The sequence below is a fragment of the Halichondria panicea genome, chromosome 2, assembly GCF_963675165.1.
Source record: "Halichondria panicea chromosome 2, odHalPani1.1, whole genome shotgun sequence".
In the NCBI taxonomy this organism is placed as follows: Eukaryota; Metazoa; Porifera; class Demospongiae; order Suberitida; family Halichondriidae; genus Halichondria; species Halichondria panicea.
In genome coordinates, this window is record NC_087378.1 from 395,550 (window position 1) to 413,681 (window position 18,132).

Genomic DNA, 18,132 nt, shown 5'->3' on the forward strand with positions numbered 1-18,132 from the left:
CTGCTGAGCTGGCAAATTTAACGCCCACGCAATAGCTCCACATGGCCACAAACAAGGTAAAGTACAAGACAGGTACATGCTTGTTGCTGCTGATTGGAATTCCTGGATGTGGAAAAACTACATTTTCAAGATTTTTGGCAGCTCATATGAGATCTGCAGCTCAGTTCCAATGGATTCCAGTAGTCGTTCATTTTGACGACTTTTATCCACCGGATCAGCGACAACACAACAAAAAATATGTAATTTGCATTCGTAATCATACAAAAATTAATTTTATTACCTCTTTGCAGGACAAGACACACTTTGTAATGAAGGATGCCCGTCTTAAAATTTTGACGTGCATTGAAAATTTTATCACTCTGAACAATTTAAGAGCTCCAACCGTTTCCAGTGAGTCCTCACAGTCTAGTCAGATTGCAGAGGCACCTCCATCAGCAGATAGCAGTACTGCAGATTGTTTTGAATTTGAATGGAGAATATTGATTGATTCCATTAGAGAACAGCTGATCCATTCTCAAGTTAGAGTTGATAGAGATGGAAGGTATACGTTTGTGTTAATCTTATGCATGTGAGCTAATTGAATTACTGATTAGAATGATCTCTGAGGATTGCTCAAGAACAGTTGTTTTATTCCTGGATGACAATATGCCATTGAAGAGTATGAGATACGAATACTATCAACTTGCCAGAAAGTGTGAGTGCATAAAACCGCCTAATTTCACATGATTTGTGTTGAATGTTTCCTATAGACGGAATCGGGTTTGCTCAAGTTTGTGTGCAATGCTCCAGTGAAGTCGCTAAATTGCGGAATCTACATCGTCCATATCCAATACCTGATTCCACTATTGAGCACATGGAACGGAGTATGGAATATCCGGAACCAGACCAGAATCACTGGGAGAAACTGAGCATCTGTATCAACAGTGATGGAGATATCACAATATTTACGCAAGAAGGATGGTATGTAAATTAATTGTCCTTAAAAACTGTATTTTCGGCTGATTTATACCAAATTTATGTTGTCTCTCTCATGCAGTGGCAAGGTACTGCCTCTGATTGTGGAAGCACTGTGTACACCAGTGACACCACTGCCTCAACTAGATGCTGCATTAAGGGTAGGTATATGTATGCCTATATCATCAGGAGTGCATGAATCCTGCTATCATTGTGCAAGCCTTTGTCACGCATTTGTTGTACAAGAATATGTAAAATTAGACTTAGATCAATAATTTATAAGTAGCACGCAAGCATGTACTGACATAATTATAATAACTCAATCAAGTCTATATAGGCTCTACAATCAATAATTAAAAGTCAGTTAGTTGGTGTAGAAATACTTTTCTTCAAGACAGAGCTCTGTTCAACAACAGCTTCAGCTACTGCTACCAATGTTTTCAACTGAGTCAGCTCTGTGACGGTGAAATGAATGTTGTATGTCTTCTTTAAGAAATCGGATAACTGCATAACGTTAATGGAGTCCAGACCCACTATCCCACTCTCTGCCCCCTCCTCTAAAGGGATCTCCGTGTCGTCCAACTCCTCTAGGGGGATGGGGATCTCCGTGTCATCCAGCTCCTTTCCCACTTGTTTGAGAATGGTTGACAGCACTTCTTTCTTTTGGTTTCCCATCAGATCTTCACTGCTCTCCTCAACTGTCTATGGACAATGAACTTTTTTTTAGTAAATGCAGTGATTAATATGATTGTACATTTTAAAGTATATGTATGCACATTGTGTAATTGAAAGCACAGGCCGTACACAGGGTACTGTTGTGAATCAATTGTGGCAGATAAAAGGGAAATTAAGGCTTGTGGTCTTTGCAAGTCTGTAAGAATGCAATACCAATAATCATACCTCTTTGAAGTTTGGGTTCTGGTTCCATAGAGCCTTGAGACAACTGTCAGTGAGTCCCCCCTGAGTCCTCATTCCCATTTTGATGCCCAGAGAGGAGGGGGAGGGCGGTGGTGCTCTCTGTGGTGGTGATGTCATGGAATCAGCTGATGCAGTTTGTGTGACGTAGCCAGACTCGTTGATCAGGGTTGTGTTGTCACTATAAGTGCTTGATTTGTATTTCCCCACTTTGTCCACAAGTGCTCGTAGTGGGTACTTCTCGTAAAATCGTGGCAGTGTGTGTTCAGGTCCTCTTGATGGCTTCTTAGTACATGACTTTAGTTGGAGGGCATCACTGAGGTTTCTCAACTCCATGCACTTTACTCTGATGTATTGCGGGTCGCTCATCTTGGGGGGGCACTCTTTGTGGGCCATACTCATCACAATGTTTTTGTCCGGTAGAGATTGCTCAATCTCGGACATTTGTTCAGATGCACAGTTCATTGTAAGGGTCAGTAAAGGTCTAGCATCACCGGTTTGACGTGCAATCATACCCAGTGCCTTGGTAAGAAATGTACTCTTTCTGTTACTTTCCCCTTTCAGCATGTTGAGGAATGCTCGAGCGTATTTTTCACTCTTGAGCTCTGTTTCGTAATGTACAGGGTGGAAAACTTTCTCCAGGACACACGAGAATATACTTATTGAAGGCTGTGAGATAGCGTTTTGAATCTTGTTGATTGCTGGGTAGTTGCCAGACTTGTAGCTCCTGATAAAGTTCATTGCTTGACATATTTTCATCGCTCCAGCCAGAGACAAGGCTAAGATTTCTCCTATGATGCCAATTCCGCCTGCAATGTTGAATTTTGTTCCTAGAGACATAAGAAGACTAGCAGTTCCATACAATAGTTGGAAAGCAGCAATATGATTGGTCAACGCATCGAGTTTGAGAAGTGCTTTGCACGCTTGACTTGCTTGTCTAAACTTTGGGAATGTGTCTTCAAGTGTTGAGATAGTTTTAGAGATCTCCGATAAATCATGTGAGCTTGACTCTGCCCCCAGGAACAAGAGACCACCCTCCACTCTGATCATGTGTGGGAGTACTGCATACTGTTGGAGGACAGCTGTAGCGTTGGTGCCTCCAAACCCAAAACAGTTCACGATCGCACATGCCTTCTCGGTAGCTCCAAATACCTCAATAACGTTGTCAGTTGGAATGCTGATGTTCTTTGGTAGGTGAAAGGCCGGGGTCATCTGTTGAAGGCAAGGATTTCCTGGGGCTTGAGCATGTTCGAGTACTAGAACAGTCTTGATGAGGCCTGCAATGCCTGCTCCGGATTCAAGGTGTCCAATATTTGCTTTAATCGAACCTAAACACACTCTTCTATTGTCACCTTTCGGTCGAAATACTCTTCGTATTGCATCACCTTCACTAGCGTCTCCTAGTTTAGTGCCAGCCTCTATATAGCGTATCCTAGAAGGATCAATCCTGGATTTCACGAGAGCTTTGTTGATGAGCTTGGTCTGTATCCCCGAGATGAAGGCAGTGGGAGCAGCACCATTGTTGTTTGTGGCGGTTGATTTAATCACAGCGAGAATTCGTCTTGATTCCGTCCTAGCCTTTGAGAGGGGCATGAGTAGCACTGCTCCAGATCCTTCTCCACGGACATAGCCATTGGCAGTCTTGTCAAATAGTTTACACTTTTCGTCGGGAGCCAGCATCCCCATTGTTGTTTCAAGGAGCTTGAATCTGTGTTTATCGAGCATAGCGTTCCCCCCACACACGAGGGCAGCAGTACAGTCCTCAGCTTTTAGAGAGAGGCAAGCAGCATCGAGTGCAGACAGTGACGAGGCACATGATGTATCGATGGTCATTGTCGGGCCCACAAGGTCAAATGTACGAGCAATCCGATTGGCAGCTGCGATGCTACTCGATATGCTAGTTGCTGGTGTGTCTTCAGAACCATCACAATCGAGAGAGATGCCAACAAATACACCGCATTCTGAGCGTCTGATGTCCGATAATGGTCGCTCATAGCCACTGTTTTGTAGGCACTCCCATACGGTGTGTAGTAGCATAGATTGCCGGGGGTCAAAGGTTGAGGCTTCCCGTTCTGACAGGCCAAAGAATTGGTGATCGAATCGTCCAGTCACGTTTGAGAATCCTCCGTTGTAGGTGTGGTGTGAGGTGTGGTCTGCGTGGGAGGTGGTTGCAACTTGTTTGTTCAGTATCATGTTCCACAGCTGTTGAGTATTGTCACAGCCTGTGTAGAGAGAGAAAAATATTACTTGTAATTTACTTAATTAAGTTAATTACTTGTGTTATTGATAATTATTGTACACCACATTAATTTTTGTTAAGGCCCCCAGTTATAGTGTTGCTTTTAAGTATACTATACATGGTAGGTATGTACTCTTGAATGTACACACACGCACGCACGCACGCACGCACGCACACACACACACACACACACACACACACACACACACACACACACACACACACTCACACACACACACACACACACACACACACACACACACACACACACACACACACACACACTCACACACACACACACACACACACACACACACACACACACACACACACACACACACACACACACACACACACACACACACACACACACACAGTAAAAGCCACATAGTCAGTGCATTAAATATTGCTATGGTATATATTAAATATCACCCACCTGCAAATGAGCCAGCCATCCCCACAATAGCGACTTCTGTCTCTTCCTCATTTCCCTCATCAGACTCTAGAATATACTTGCTACTGCTACTGGTAGTACTGGCAATCATGGAGTCGTTATCATCATCGTCATCGTCATCGTCATCATCATCGTCATCACAGATGATCTTTGGCAGCGACATTTGTCGTCTTTCGTTACGCAATTTAAACCAGGAGCCTCTTCTACTGGCAAGATTTCTGTCCAGACTCTGTGTTTTCCAGTCTTTTTTTTCTCGTTTCTTAACTTTTTCCCGTTTCCTAACTTCTTCCTCGTCACTTTGGGGCATGTTCAGTATCCTGCGTTGCAAGTTCTCGAGAAGTGCCTCTGGCGTTTGGTGCTGGAACAGAAAACGAGGTTCAACACCGAAGCCGAAGTCAAGCTGCAAATTTTTGCTCAGTTGGACAGCCTTCAGAGAGTTACATCCGTGGGCCCATATGTTTGAGTTTGGCTCTAGCTCCACTTCCAATACTTTGCTGATACTTGTTGTCAAAATCTGTAAAGTGTTTCTCCTTTGTTTTTTGAACATCATTACTTTTCTGTCTTGCATACTTGGTCTCCTAGCATCTTCTTCGATTCGCTTCTCCTCGACATTGACTGAGTGCGGAGGTGCAGACCGTCTTCTTGGTGAACTCTCTCGAACACATAGCAGATTAGATACTTCTAATCTTGCTGGTTGTTTGGGGGATAATTTCACTGAGATAGGCCCCTCTTTTGTGTACGTTGCTGTGATGGCTGGGATGATTCTGGATCCTCTTCGATCCTTTGCTTGAGGCGAGGAAGTGTCTGGGTCTGAAACCTTTGGGATAGCCAGTTCACTGACTGTAACCTTGGGCATTTTTAGAGGAAGTCTGGAATTTTTTCGAGCTGCTTTGGTGACAATTGACTTTCGCCTTTTCGATAGCATTGTTGATAATGGTGACAGTAGTGTGTCTGAGCTGTCTTCCTCAAGCTCACAGTTGAACTGCTTGAACAGATCGGTTGGAGTGACATTCTGACGTCCTTTCCATTCAGTTGGTTTAGGCTCTTGTTTTTCAGAGAATGTTGTATTCAGTGGCAATAATTTGTTGGCTTTGGGGCTCACTTGCGTTCGTTTCGCTGTAGTGCTCAATTCAGTTGGTGAACTTGCTTTGGATTTTGCATCATTCTCAACGGAAGGTGCCCATCTAAATACTGCGGGAAGTGAGTTTTCGAGTAGTTTTGTCTTGCAAAGTGACCGTTGTTTCTTACCAGACGTGGTACTCGGCATTGAGTCATGTTGTACGAATGCAACCAGCGTGGTGTTCACTTGGAACTGTAAGCTAATTTGTGTTGCTATTTGCATGGAGTAGGAATGTAGCTCAGCTGTTAAACTGTCTGTGTTTAGCTCAGCTGTTACACTGTCTGTGTTTAGCTCAGCGATATAGGCCACTCCAGTTTTTCCATCAGAATATTCGCAGGCAACTGTTTTTCCTGGTCTGAGAAATTTGAATTGTGATTCCATGCTCATCTCGATATCGCTGGGGTGGATTTTTCGACCGTACATCACGATGACGTCTTTGATTCGCCCCGATATGAACAGCTGGCCATTACTCATGAAGCCAAGATCACCTGCAGTGAACATAGCAAGGCTAAAGGATATACAGTATAACACAAAATGCAAGCAATTTTATTAAAATTAGTGTATACAGTTCGTTGATAAACTAATTTTTCACCTGTTCTTAGGTAGTGTTTTCCAGCATCATTAACCAGCTCTGCTTCAAACATCCTCTGAGTTTCTTTGGCCTTGTTCCAGTAGCCGAGTGCCTTGGAGGGGCTGTTCACCCACACCTCTCCTTCCTCTCCCTCTCCCACCTCCGTCCGAGTATCAGGGTACACTATTCTCACTGTCACTCCTGGTGGAGACCCCCCACAGCTGATACGGCCCTTGATAACGAGAGGGTCCTGCCCGTCAGTCACTCCGCATACACACGCTGTGTGCTCAGACAGACCGTACACTGCTCTCACTGTGTTCTTTCTCAGGCCGAAAGGTGCTAACTCGTTTTCAAATCTGTGGATTGCGTCTGGATAGATTGGCTCTGAACCAATTGAGATGTGCTGCAAGGAGCTCAAATCGACGTCTTGTGGATAGCCTTTTTGCATAACGAGCTCTAGTGCAAAGTTTGGAACTTGCGAATGGGTAGCCTTGAACTTGGAGATGCTTCTGATCCATTGGCCTGGTTTTTGGAGAAATGTAAGAGGAGACATGAAGTATCCAGTAGCCCCACAGTACAAAGGTTGTAGGTAGCTGCAGAATAAACCAAAGTCGTGATAGTGTGGGAGGAAACTGAGCTCAATGGTTTGGTCATTTGTTTTGGTGATTGATTTCACTAGTTCAAGATTGTGAAGGAGACTTTTGTTTGTGTTTATGACTCCTTTAGGATTACCTGTGAGGGAAATGTTATTATGACAATGTGCAAAGAATCACTGGAAATGCTTATTATTTTGTTTGGCTGTAAATGTGTTGTACAAACCTGTGGAACCAGATGTGTATTGCAGCATAATCACATCTTCTAGGGAGCACTTGTCCATCTTGCTCTTTTCTTCCCCGCCCTCTGAGCTTAGGGGTAGCCCCTCCTCGTTAATCTTGTCATCAATGATCAACTCGCAATGCCAAGGTAAGGCTATGGTACCCATCATCTCAGCAATGACAGGGTCTTCACAAAACTTTTTGCTGGTGAGCCCAATCACAGCACAGCAGTCTGACGTGATCTTGTTGAGAGTGGTGGTGGTGTAGACAGAGTCATGTTTGCTGGGAGAACATACTGGAACTATGTGTGTGTGTGTGCGTGTACGTGTGTGTGTGTGTGTGTGTGTGTGTGTGTGTGTGTGTGTGTGTGTGCGTGTGTGAAATAGGAGGTGATAACATTTTTTAGTACAGACGATTGTACAAACAATTCCAGCCAACGTCAGTTATTTCATAAGGGTCATGTCAACGTGTCAATGTGCTACAGTGCAAAAGGCTTAGGTTTTCTACTTGTAACTATACACCTATACACATTAAAGCTAACCTATATACAGGACACAGTTTGCCTACCTGCAATCAGCCCAGCTCTGAGGCAGGAGATGAAAGTCAGTATGAACTCTAGTCCAGGGGGGTAGCAGAGCACAGCGCACTGCTTCTGTCCTGCTCTCAAATCGTAGTTGCTCAGCAGATCCAAAAGGCCTTCAGCTGTCCTTAGAGTTTGTTCCTCGATCTCACTGTATGTCAGAGTCTGCACAACCTCCCCATCTTTGTTGAGCCAATGCAGTGCAGGCTTGTCTCCATATCTCTTGCAGTTCTGGAGTATTACATCCAACACACCATTGACTGGTGGTTTTGTTGTCATCTTGCTTACACCAATTAGTGGCTTGTCTCCTGCACAATAGAGTCTAAGAAATGACAAGAAATGACAGCAAGCTCTTTTTATAACCTGTGCATTCCTTTCATGTATGCATCATACCAAACTTGTGACATTGCAGTATATTATCATAACAAGTCTGTGTAATATAGCATCATAATTGATATGGAATCCTTATACCCATTACAGAAATCTTGTCAACTTGCAAATATTGACAGCTATGTGCATCAAGCTGACAAGGTGCTTCGAAAGTGTGTCTCAAGGCAATTCAAGATGCATGCTCCAGGTTATAGCATTTATAATTATGACAACAATAATTATACTGCATAGAAAATTATTACTAGTGTGGACTCCCGTATATGTAGTATTGTATGCATGGTTGAACAACTGTAAAGATGAAATTTCTATAGGTGGAGCCATCTCCCGGGAAGATAGAGCCAAGTTAGCCAAAGATACCAATAATGTCCGTAAGAAGATTTTGGAGGAGCTGAGAAATGGTGGAATGTGTGGCAGTCAACTGGACCCCAGTGCAATAGGGCACCCACTAGAGGACAAGTTTAAAGAATTAGTTGATGGATACTTTACCAAACTGTTAACTGAACATTAATTAGGTGGTCACCACAATAATTATTTGTTTAGTAGTACTGTAATTTATAGTATCTATGGTGGTGCAATGTTATTAACACAAAGACATAACTTGTTAATAATTGTATATATAATTATACACACATGCAGTGGACTGAATCTCAGATATAATTATAATTATATTAATAATAGCCACAACTTAACGTATACGGGGCGTACTTCCGCTACATATATAGTGCAGTGAGAAAGTAACGTTCTAATTGTCAACAAAAGTAGCAGATGAATTCCTAAGAGCTACTTTAACTTCTGTCACAAATGTCTCTTGACTGATTCTGTTGAACGCTGCTCCTGCCGGGGTTTGGTTGAACTTTCTCACTCCAAGATTTCCCATAGCTTGCAAGTACTTGTCATGTGAGATATGTCCCTTGCGTGTGATGTCTAACATCCCAAACACCGACTCGAGATTTGATTCATCAAAGAGTGAGGGAGGGTCGACTTGGTCCGGGTCTTGTTTTGCTTTTTGGAGTTGTTCGATGTAGTCTTTCATGAATTGTTTCAGATTATCTGGTCTCTCATATACGAGCACGGATGTCATGTTCTCAAACAGTTCCATTATCTTGTTCTCTTTCAAGTACTCGGCTGCTGCTTGGCTGTGCAGCTCAGCACTGTCAATGTCCTCACTTGCTAAACTGAATGGTGGCTCCATTTCTGCATGTGTGAGAGAGATGTGTGACTAGCTACACTTAGCATACTTGCCACTTACCAATTCTATGTCTTTGTCTAGTATTAAACTAGAGTCTTGACAGTACTAGTACAGCTTACAGAGCTCCTTGATCCTCCTTTGATCATGTAAACAAGCTAGTATCCATGGCAACTATGCTACACGCAATCTAACTGAGCTGTCAGTATGCAATTGCAAGTAGACTCTTATACGATTTATCCACTGTACTGGCCGGACCATAGCTGAAGATCATGTCTGTTTCTCTCCCACCAATGGATGTAAACAAGGTAGCTACAGTAGATCTAGCTAACAGCTAGGGTAATTGGCTTGCTTGCTAAACTAGTAAACTAGTGAAATTGTTATTATAATTATTATAGCAATCCTTGTTTTCTGCAGAGCACTGTGAAGTACAACCTCTTCTCAAAGCATGACAATCGGCACACACTGCAACATTGTGGGGAGTACTTTGGTCAGGGACTGGGTAAGAGAATAGACAAGGGCTCGGTACGCAATCAGCATCGCTCTGACAACCATGCCTCCTGGGGAAGTAGCCCGACATACTCGTCCACCTACAGACAATGTTACAGTACAGACTCGAGCTTGATTAAGCACAAGAGATCACTATCAGCTACACCGTCCTCTTCGTTTGAGACTAACGAGTCATTGCTGTACAAGTTCGACGTCCTCACAAAGCCTAACTTCAGACGCTACCCACACGAACATTCTCCTGATAACCTCGTTAGCATCAAATCCGAGGACCTAGTATCAACTACATACAGTGAACAGAAACTACTGTCTAGGGCGGAGTCAGCTGACGGAGGAACTGTGCGCCACTCGAGAGATCGTCAGCATCGAGCCCGTTCTTACACCACCCCCCTCTATGTGCTAGCGGCTACACAACAACCTTTCCAAGGACACACCCCCTGGAAGTATTCGTACAAACAATGACTTGTTGTATTGCACTTAGAATTTATTTTTCAGAATTATAAATATCTTTGTGTTAATTTTTTGCCATGAATTTTTCAATGTACAAGACATCTCAACAAATTAATGAAAAGGTATCTCATCAGAAAAGTATTATTAATTAAACATAAAAAAGCAGTGTTCTGTATACAGGTTAGGTAAGTATCTATGGTAACAGTTACTGGTTCTTAAATTCCTCATCCATACACTTGGCAATGGTACTCAACTGTGTGAATGATGTACCCTCGTAGATTTGTCCTGTGCAAAAAAATCATAGTAAAGACACAACCACCACTGCTGCATGAGCTGTACACACACACACACACACACTTACAACTATGCATCCATACACACCACTGCTGATGAGCTGTACACACACACACACAGTAATGACAACTATGCATCCATACACACCACCACTGCTGCATGAGCTGTACACACACACACACACACTTACAACTATGCATCCATACACACCACCACTGCTGCATGAGCTGTACACACACACACACACAGTAATGACAACTACACATGTACATGACTATACACCATGTACGCATCTATACACACAGCATCCATTTAACCACTAATCACAGGATGTACACTCACACACTCACCAATTTTGGCGTCTCTGAAGAACTTCTCTATGGGGTACTCCTTGGTGAAGCCCACTCCAGCCACCATCTCCACACACCGCGATGCCACTCTGTTGGCAACCTACAATAACATAAACACCAATGTCAGCTTTGTAGGGGCAATAAAGAACTTCAATATAAACACACAACAATTAAGACTCCCTGAAAGCTATGGAATGCATGTTTCCCCAAACTAAAAGTTATAGCCATTCAAATTTAAGAACAAGCCTTAACATACAGTTGAAGGCATTCACACAAAGTATAGCTATTCACCTCAGAGGAGAAGTACTTTGCCATGGCTGCCTCCTTGACGTATGGCATTCCTTGTTCGTGCATCCTTGCTGTGTTGTACACCATTACACTGGCAACCTCAATGTCAGTGGCCAGCTGTGCCCTCATGTGCTGCATGGCCTGGAAGTCGGCAATCTTCTGACCAAACGCCTCTCTCTCGTGGAGATAAGGGATGACAGCGTTCAGTGCACCCTTGGCCAATCCTATCATCTGTGTGTGGTGTGTGTGTGTGTGAGGGGGCATGTGTGTGTGTGTGTGTGTGTGTGTGTGTGTGAGGGGGCATGTGTGTGTGTGTGTGTGTGTGTGTGTGTGTGTGTGTGTGTGTGTGTGTGTGTGTGTGTGTGTGTGTGTGTGTGTGTGTGTGGTGTGTGTGTGTGTGGGGGGGGGGGTAATCATGAGGCTAGTTGACACTGTAACTGTTAAGAGGGGGTTGAGTTTGATGAAAGCTAGTGGTTCAAATATCTTACTTGAGCTCCAATGCCAATTCTTCCCATGTTGAGGGTTTCTATGGCGTACTTGTAGCCTTTCCCAAGTTCTCCTATCACCTGTGACTCGTGTACCTGGAGGGGAGAGGCGGGCATCATACTCAATACTCGATACTCTAGCTATAATAATTATTATAATTATAAACATTTTAGGTATTCTAAATCTTAATTAGAGGGCTCAAATGCATCTTGTCAGTGAGATCCTAACTCAAGTTATAAAGTTGGAAAAATCCCCTATAACAATAACCCATACTTTTTCTCTGAGAATGGGACATTTCAATCCAAGAGCAATCACTGATTTAAACACATCATTTAAACACATCACTAATATAAATAGCCTATATCGTTGTGCACAGAATCACTGACACAGGTACAGGAAAGTCACCTTGACATTCTCCAGGAAGACAGGACAGGTGGAGGATGCTCGTATGCCCAGTTTGTCCTCTTTCTTGCCCACAGTCAAACCTTCACTGTCTTTGTCCACCACAAATGTCGTGATGCCCTTGTAACCCTGAGCAATAAACATACTGATTGACATACTTAGCGTCATGTTGTAATGATACAAGCTGGAATGCTTGCATACAGTAATCGCAATGAGTGTAAAAATGTTAGTCTCTAGAGTAAGAATATTAATTTTTGTTGGAATAGTTTTAGGGTCAAAGGTGGAGGGTGTGAAAACACTTACATGTATGTACTGACCTTATTGAAGTCGATATTGGCCATGACCATAAAGACACCTGCATGCTCTGCGTTGGTGATCCACGCTTTTTGTCCGTTCAATATCCAGTACCCCCCTTCCTTCTTAGCACTGGTCTTGAGGGCAAAGGCATCTGTCCCACAGCTAGGCTCAGAGAGACAGTAACTACCAACCTGGAGGGAAGAGAGGGTAACAATCACGCCAAGCAGCATCAAGATGAGGACGCAAATACTTTGTTTCTGATTCGCTGTGGCTAAGCGCTAAGTTCAATGTCTTATTTGGAACACTGAATAATGGTAAATGCAGATTATTGATCATAGGAAGCCTATACAGACATTACACAAGGCTTTGATCACACACTGATTCAGAAAAAGAAAAAAATTCAAAAGTAAACTACTCACCATTTCAGTGGTTAGTTTGGGCAGGTATTTGTTCTTGAGGTCCTCGCTGCCCCAACGCAGGAACAGCTCAGAGACAAGTGTGTTCTGTACATCACACAGTACGCTCACAGAGGGATCCACTTTAGCCAGCTCCTCGATTGCCAGTATGGAGGAGAAGAAAGTGGAGCCTGCACCGCCGTACTTAGGATCCACTTCAATGCACATCAACTAGAGGGGGGGGGGGTACATCAATGTATTAGCATAGGTGATACTGGACGGTCTAAAACCAAAGAAAGGGCCAATCAAATTCCCAATTTCAGGAAAACAAGTGAGTATAGTGTTTGGTCTGAAAAGCTATACAAATCCAATAAAGAGTCTATTGGAGCCTATATACTGAATACATCTTTTTTAGATACTTTACACTCAAATTACTTCCCCTCATTATTATTATTAGTAGATTGTATTACATCATCTATTGGGTAGTGTGCATGCGGCTCACTCCATGCTCAAAGAGTCCATTGATGATGCTTTTGTCCATCTCAGATCGTTGATCCATCTCCCTAACCAGCGGCTGAATCTTCTCACGAGCAAAACGGGCAACTAGGGAAGGAATATCAGCTGGTGAATACTCTATATATAGCTGAAACCTATCCTATCCTGACTGGGTATAAATCTAGACAGGACATAATAGAATATGAGCTAATTTAGAGCAAGGGGTCACCACTGAACATCACCAGTAGCCATAATTATATCAAGGTGCATGTATAATTTTATTGATCTAGCCGCAAAACAAGTTTGGGGGTGATTATAATCATGGTTGCTTTACGAGACTACTAATGACATCGCACCAGTTTCCTTCATCATCTTCTCCTCATCAGACAGGACTGTGACAGGGTGACCTCCACCAAAGCTCCTTGCAACCAGGGGACTGAGAGCAGCTCGAGAGAGTAGTGGGTTCAGCCATGAGCCCACACATCTAGTCTGTGCAATGATACAAGAGTTACACAGGGCCTCAGTGAGTACCACCTACCAGTGTACTGGCAGCCATTCTGGAGTGCACGTCTTGGACTGGAATCTAGCTAGCTAGCTCTCAGTGCAGTGGATCTGGGTTGATCAGCAAGAGTTCTTTATTTGAGAATTGACCTTGACCTTGGGGCTTTAGTATATGTGCTTTGTCTCGAGGTTATAACCTCGAGATAACTTATACACTGAGGATTTTATCATATCAAAAACTGGGCATCAGCAATAATTTAATTTAATACAAAAACACAAAAGACATTAGAATGGAAAAGTCCCATTAGAATGGAGAGGTCTCTATTAGCAAGAGTTGAGTGAATTTGACCCTATTCTTTCTTTTCTTCTGCTTTTTCTTCTGCTTTTTCTTCTGCTGCATCTCTAGCCTCTCCCTCGGAGGTGCTCTCTGAGCTTCCTTTGTTACCAGACTCTCTTTCCTCGGCCATCTTGTTTGAGTGTGTGCATGTGCGGGTATATAAATGAAAAACGTCCTATGCACTAAACAAAGAATAGAGGGCAAAGGACAACACACAAGCTATATGAGGGAAGGGTCGGTCATATGTAAAACATTGTCAATACAGAAACGACAATCTTGTATATTGACCTTTTTGTAGGCCATTTCAAACAGTTTTAGTGAAGCCTTCTGCATCTCTCCAGCTGCCTTGGAAATGTTCTCTGGTGTCTCATTGTCCTTGTTGGCCAGGACAGTCCGTACCTTCTCAATCTCCTCCTTCAGTTTGGTCACCTGTGACAACACAATATATAATACTACTCTGAAGCGGACAACACATTCACACAATAGAAGTAGTCACTGTACACACTAGCAGGTTGAGGAAAGAATACGAATCAGACAACACTAATCTATACAAGGAAGCATTCCACAATCTCTGAAATTCTTTTTGCAAATCAATAATCTACAAGCTCTGATATACCTCGTCGGCTGGTAGCTGGTCCTTGAATTCCTCCATCTTGGTTTCCACGTCATGGATGATGCTCTCTGCCTGGTTCAAAGACTCCACTGATTCCTTTCTCTTCTTGTCCTCGTCTGCAAACTTCTCAGCATCCTTCACCATGTTCTCAATCTCATCCTTGGAGAGGCCACCACTCGACTGGATCACAACTGCAGGGAGAGGGTGTGGTTAGGGGTGGAGGATCTATTGGGATTGGTGTACCCATGCATATAACAAGTTTTGAATTGAAATGATTAAGAGTATAGGAGCTTCATTTGGGCATAGTGTGTAGAGTTCAAATAGAATTTATGTGATCAATTATTGATTACAAGGGGGGGGGGTAATATTTTTAACAGCCATAACTTTAGTACCGTTGATCTAATGTCAAAAATTTTCTGATTTTCTGATAGCTTAGAAAGATACCTTTCAAATGATGTGTTTAAATCCAAAATTTCACTTGGGCCATAATTTGTCATTTTTCGGCCTTGGACCATGGGCTATTATCCATGGTATGGCCAAATATGCCAAATATTTTTATCTCTCAAATATGAACTTTGATGACATTATTTGAAAGGTCTCTTTCTAGATTTTCAGAAAATCATAAAATTGTTGAAATTGGATCAATGGAATTCAAGTTATGGTAGCTGAAAGACGAGCTGCAAAATATATCATTGCTTACTTTGTTGCTCTTTTCCAGTTCCCTTGTCCTTAGCGTGTACGTTGACAATACCGTTAGCATCAATGTCAAAGGTCACCTCAACCTGGGGAATTCCCCTTGGAGCCGGGGGAATCCCCACAAGTTGAAACCTCCCGAGAACTTTATTGTCCTTGGCCATCTCCCTCTCCCCCTGACATACAACAATCTCCACAGAGGTCTGTCCATCGGCAGCAGTGGAGAAGACCTGGAATATGCACATGGTACATTATCATGGCTCACATTCTCACAAGCACAGATATTATAGGGTTGATCTCGGATAGTTATACAATAATAGTAACTATTCTCAGAGAAAAAAAGACTTTTTTTATTCTCGTCTTCTCACCTGGCTTTTCTTACTGGGGATGGTGGTGTTTCTGTTGATAAGCTTGGTGAACACCCCCCCCAGGGTCTCGATACCCAGAGAGAGGGGAGTCACGTCCAACAGCAGTACGTCAGTCACGTCCCCTGCCAGCACACCACCCTGAATAGCAGCACCTATGGCCACTGCCTCGTCAGGATTTACTGACCGACTAGGGGCACGTCCAAACACCGTCTGAACAGACTCTTGAACCTACAGGAACGAAATATTGAGTTCCTTACTTATGTAACGGAATATAAAAATAGACGAAATAAAATGTTACTTTCTCTACCTTTGGCATTCTTGACATTCCGCCGACTAAAATGACATCAACAATATCACTTTTGCTGACGTCAGCATCTCTGATAGCCTTCTCACAGGGTGACACAGTTCGCTCAATGAGACTGGCCACTAACGATTCGAACTTTGACCTTGTCAGCTGCAGATTCAAATGCTTTGGTCCAGCGGCGTCCATAGTGAGGAAAGGCAGGTTGATGTCCGTCTACACATAATATGGGGGAAATTTAGGTTTACCATAGAACATAAAATAAATGTAGCAATTCAACGAATTCAGGCACACAGTTTCTAGAGCATGGTGTGGGTGAGGTTACCATACCTGCATGGAGTTGGAGAGTTCCACCTTGGCCTTCTCAGCTGCCTCCCTTACTCTCTGTAGTGCCATGTTGTCATTGGAGACATCGATCCCTTGCTGGAGGGGAATCAACACGCTATGGTTGTTTGTTACAGGCCAACATCCAAAGAGATAATTATACAGAATTGCATGATGGCGGTTAGGGAAACATGACTTACATCTTTCTTAAACTCTGCCACTAAATACTTGACAAGAGCATTGTCAAAGTCCTCTCCTCCCAAGAAAGTGTCTCCATTGGTAGATTTGACCTACAAAAGAGACAAACTAAAATGACAGCATTATCATGGATACTGGACTCTTACCTCAAATACTCCTTTTTGTATTTCAAGAATAGAAACATCAAAGGTTCCACCACCAAGATCATACACTGCAATACTGTACACGGAGAAGCTAATGTACCACCACCTCGCACACACACTTACATTCTATCCTCATCTTTATCGAGGCCGTATGCAAGTGCAGCAGCTGTCGGTTCGTTAATCACTCTCAGCACATTCAACCCTGAGATCTGACCAGCATCTTTTGTAGCCTGAGGGAGGGAGGCAAATACTGCACTGAATGACATAATGCCCTGAAGAGTAGTGCCCATATATGGCAGTATAGCTTAGATGTACTCCATAGACATCATTTACTATTGCCTCTTTGTTCAAGGCATTGATGAGAGATGAATGGAGTACAAAGGTTGCAGTAAACCACTAACTAAAACCACACACCTGTCTTTGTGAGTCGTTGAAGTAAGCTGGAACAGTGACGACAGCGTTCTTAACGGGCTGACCCAGGTAAGCCTCTACACAAACAAACAAATCACACATGAGCAGCCGGCAAGTACACTATCATAGCAACCACTGTCAGGGGCTATACCTGCTGTTTCTTTCATCTTCATGAGGACAAAAGCCCCCACTTGACTAGGGGAGTACATTTTCCCATCACTACCAGACTTGACCCAAGCATCACCGTTAGAGGCACGCACTATCTCATAGGAAACTGTCTGGGCTTCTTTCTGTACCTCTTTGTCGTCAAAACGGCGTCCAATTAAACGTTTCGTAGCATAAAAAGTATTTCTTGAGTTTGTCACAGACTACAGCAGAGAATAGTAATACTAGTACCTAAAATGCATGTTAGAATATTCCTACCTGTCTCTTTGCTAACACTCCAGTCAGTCTCTCTCCATCTTTAGTGAAGGCCACTACAGAGGGAGTGGTGCGAGAGCCCTCAGAGTTCTCTATCACCTTGGGGTTCTTGCCCTCCATGACGGCCACACAAGAGTTGGTTGTGCCCAGATCTATACCAATCACTGCACCCTTCACATCAGAACTACAATGTATAAAATATTATGAATTGATGGAATTTGCTTTTGTGTATGAAACTCGGTCTATCGGTTACCAAGACTGTTTTGTTATTGTCATACCTGTAGTGTCTTGCCCAGGGTCTTCCACCAATGGCTGTTATGTCTAGTCCCGATACAGCTAGCCTCTATTGAGGACAGAATAATTATAATTCTTATGTTGAGCTACTTTTACCTCCTTAGACACTGTTCTCCATGCAGCATTCTTGGACAGGGCCCTCTGTTGCGTGGCCACTCGGCACTGCTGCCACAGGTTTTTATTTAGTACCCTAGAACACGAAAACATCGTTGCTTCTTCTGAGGTAGATAGGTACGTGGTTTCAGAGGAGGTTGGATTTGCAGCCACGTGGAACTGTGCTGTGGACATGCGCGTTGTGTTGTGGGGGTGGGCTCATCTATCACCCACGCAAGTGTATAATT

The 18,132-nt window shown here is 43.2% G+C and overlaps 5 protein-coding genes across 6 annotated transcripts; 2 read left to right on the forward strand and 3 right to left on the reverse strand.

Moving 5' to 3' along the window:
• Positions 1–16: 16 nt before the first annotated feature.
• LOC135331638 (L-seryl-tRNA(Sec) kinase-like) lies at positions 17–8,656 on the forward strand. 2 transcript variants are annotated; one of them, XM_064526862.1, is made up of 8 exons: positions 25–158; positions 213–239; positions 291–541; positions 594–694; positions 750–960; positions 1,037–1,115; positions 8,129–8,225; positions 8,350–8,656. In XM_064526862.1, the coding sequence occupies exons 1-8, from the start codon at positions 42–44 to the stop codon at positions 8,544–8,546; spliced, it is 1,080 nt and encodes a 359-aa protein (XP_064382932.1). In that variant the 5' UTR covers positions 25–41; the 3' UTR covers positions 8,547–8,656. The 2 variants fall into 2 exon arrangements, with proteins under 2 accessions (XP_064382931.1, XP_064382932.1); XM_064526861.1 differs by having other exon boundaries at positions 17–239; positions 8,350–8,655.
• LOC135331635 (uncharacterized) lies at positions 1,247–7,994 on the reverse strand. The gene is made up of 6 exons (XM_064526857.1): positions 7,636–7,994; positions 7,073–7,369; positions 6,275–6,985; positions 4,545–6,170; positions 1,855–4,091; positions 1,247–1,656 (listed from the first exon to the last, which is right to left on the reverse strand). The coding sequence occupies exons 1-6, from the start codon at positions 7,925–7,927 to the stop codon at positions 1,315–1,317; spliced, it is 5,505 nt and encodes a 1,834-aa protein (XP_064382927.1). The 5' UTR covers positions 7,928–7,994; the 3' UTR covers positions 1,247–1,314.
• Positions 8,657–9,392: 736 nt separating the features above from the next.
• LOC135331639 (uncharacterized) lies at positions 9,393–10,280 on the forward strand. Its single transcript, XM_064526863.1, has 2 exons — positions 9,393–9,532; positions 9,642–10,280. The coding sequence occupies exons 1-2, from the start codon at positions 9,497–9,499 to the stop codon at positions 10,191–10,193; spliced, it is 588 nt and encodes a 195-aa protein (XP_064382933.1). The 5' UTR covers positions 9,393–9,496; the 3' UTR covers positions 10,194–10,280.
• LOC135331637 (short/branched chain specific acyl-CoA dehydrogenase, mitochondrial-like) lies at positions 10,276–13,884 on the reverse strand. The gene is made up of 10 exons (XM_064526860.1): positions 13,727–13,884; positions 13,545–13,677; positions 13,196–13,296; positions 12,718–12,924; positions 12,319–12,489; positions 12,005–12,130; positions 11,602–11,694; positions 11,117–11,344; positions 10,826–10,925; positions 10,276–10,466 (listed from the first exon to the last, which is right to left on the reverse strand). The coding sequence occupies exons 1-10, from the start codon at positions 13,742–13,744 to the stop codon at positions 10,387–10,389; spliced, it is 1,257 nt and encodes a 418-aa protein (XP_064382930.1). The 5' UTR covers positions 13,745–13,884; the 3' UTR covers positions 10,276–10,386.
• A 27-nt stretch (positions 13,885–13,911) lies between these two features.
• On the reverse strand, positions 13,912–18,073 carry LOC135331636 (stress-70 protein, mitochondrial-like). The gene is made up of 15 exons (XM_064526858.1): positions 17,888–18,073; positions 17,776–17,840; positions 17,501–17,681; positions 17,229–17,445; positions 17,081–17,154; positions 16,790–16,896; positions 16,670–16,742; positions 16,526–16,615; positions 16,332–16,424; positions 16,008–16,217; positions 15,701–15,928; positions 15,340–15,562; positions 14,643–14,830; positions 14,315–14,455; positions 13,912–14,156 (listed from the first exon to the last, which is right to left on the reverse strand). The coding sequence occupies exons 1-15, from the start codon at positions 17,996–17,998 to the stop codon at positions 14,040–14,042; spliced, it is 2,118 nt and encodes a 705-aa protein (XP_064382928.1). The 5' UTR covers positions 17,999–18,073; the 3' UTR covers positions 13,912–14,039.
• Positions 18,074–18,132: the final 59 nt, after the last annotated feature.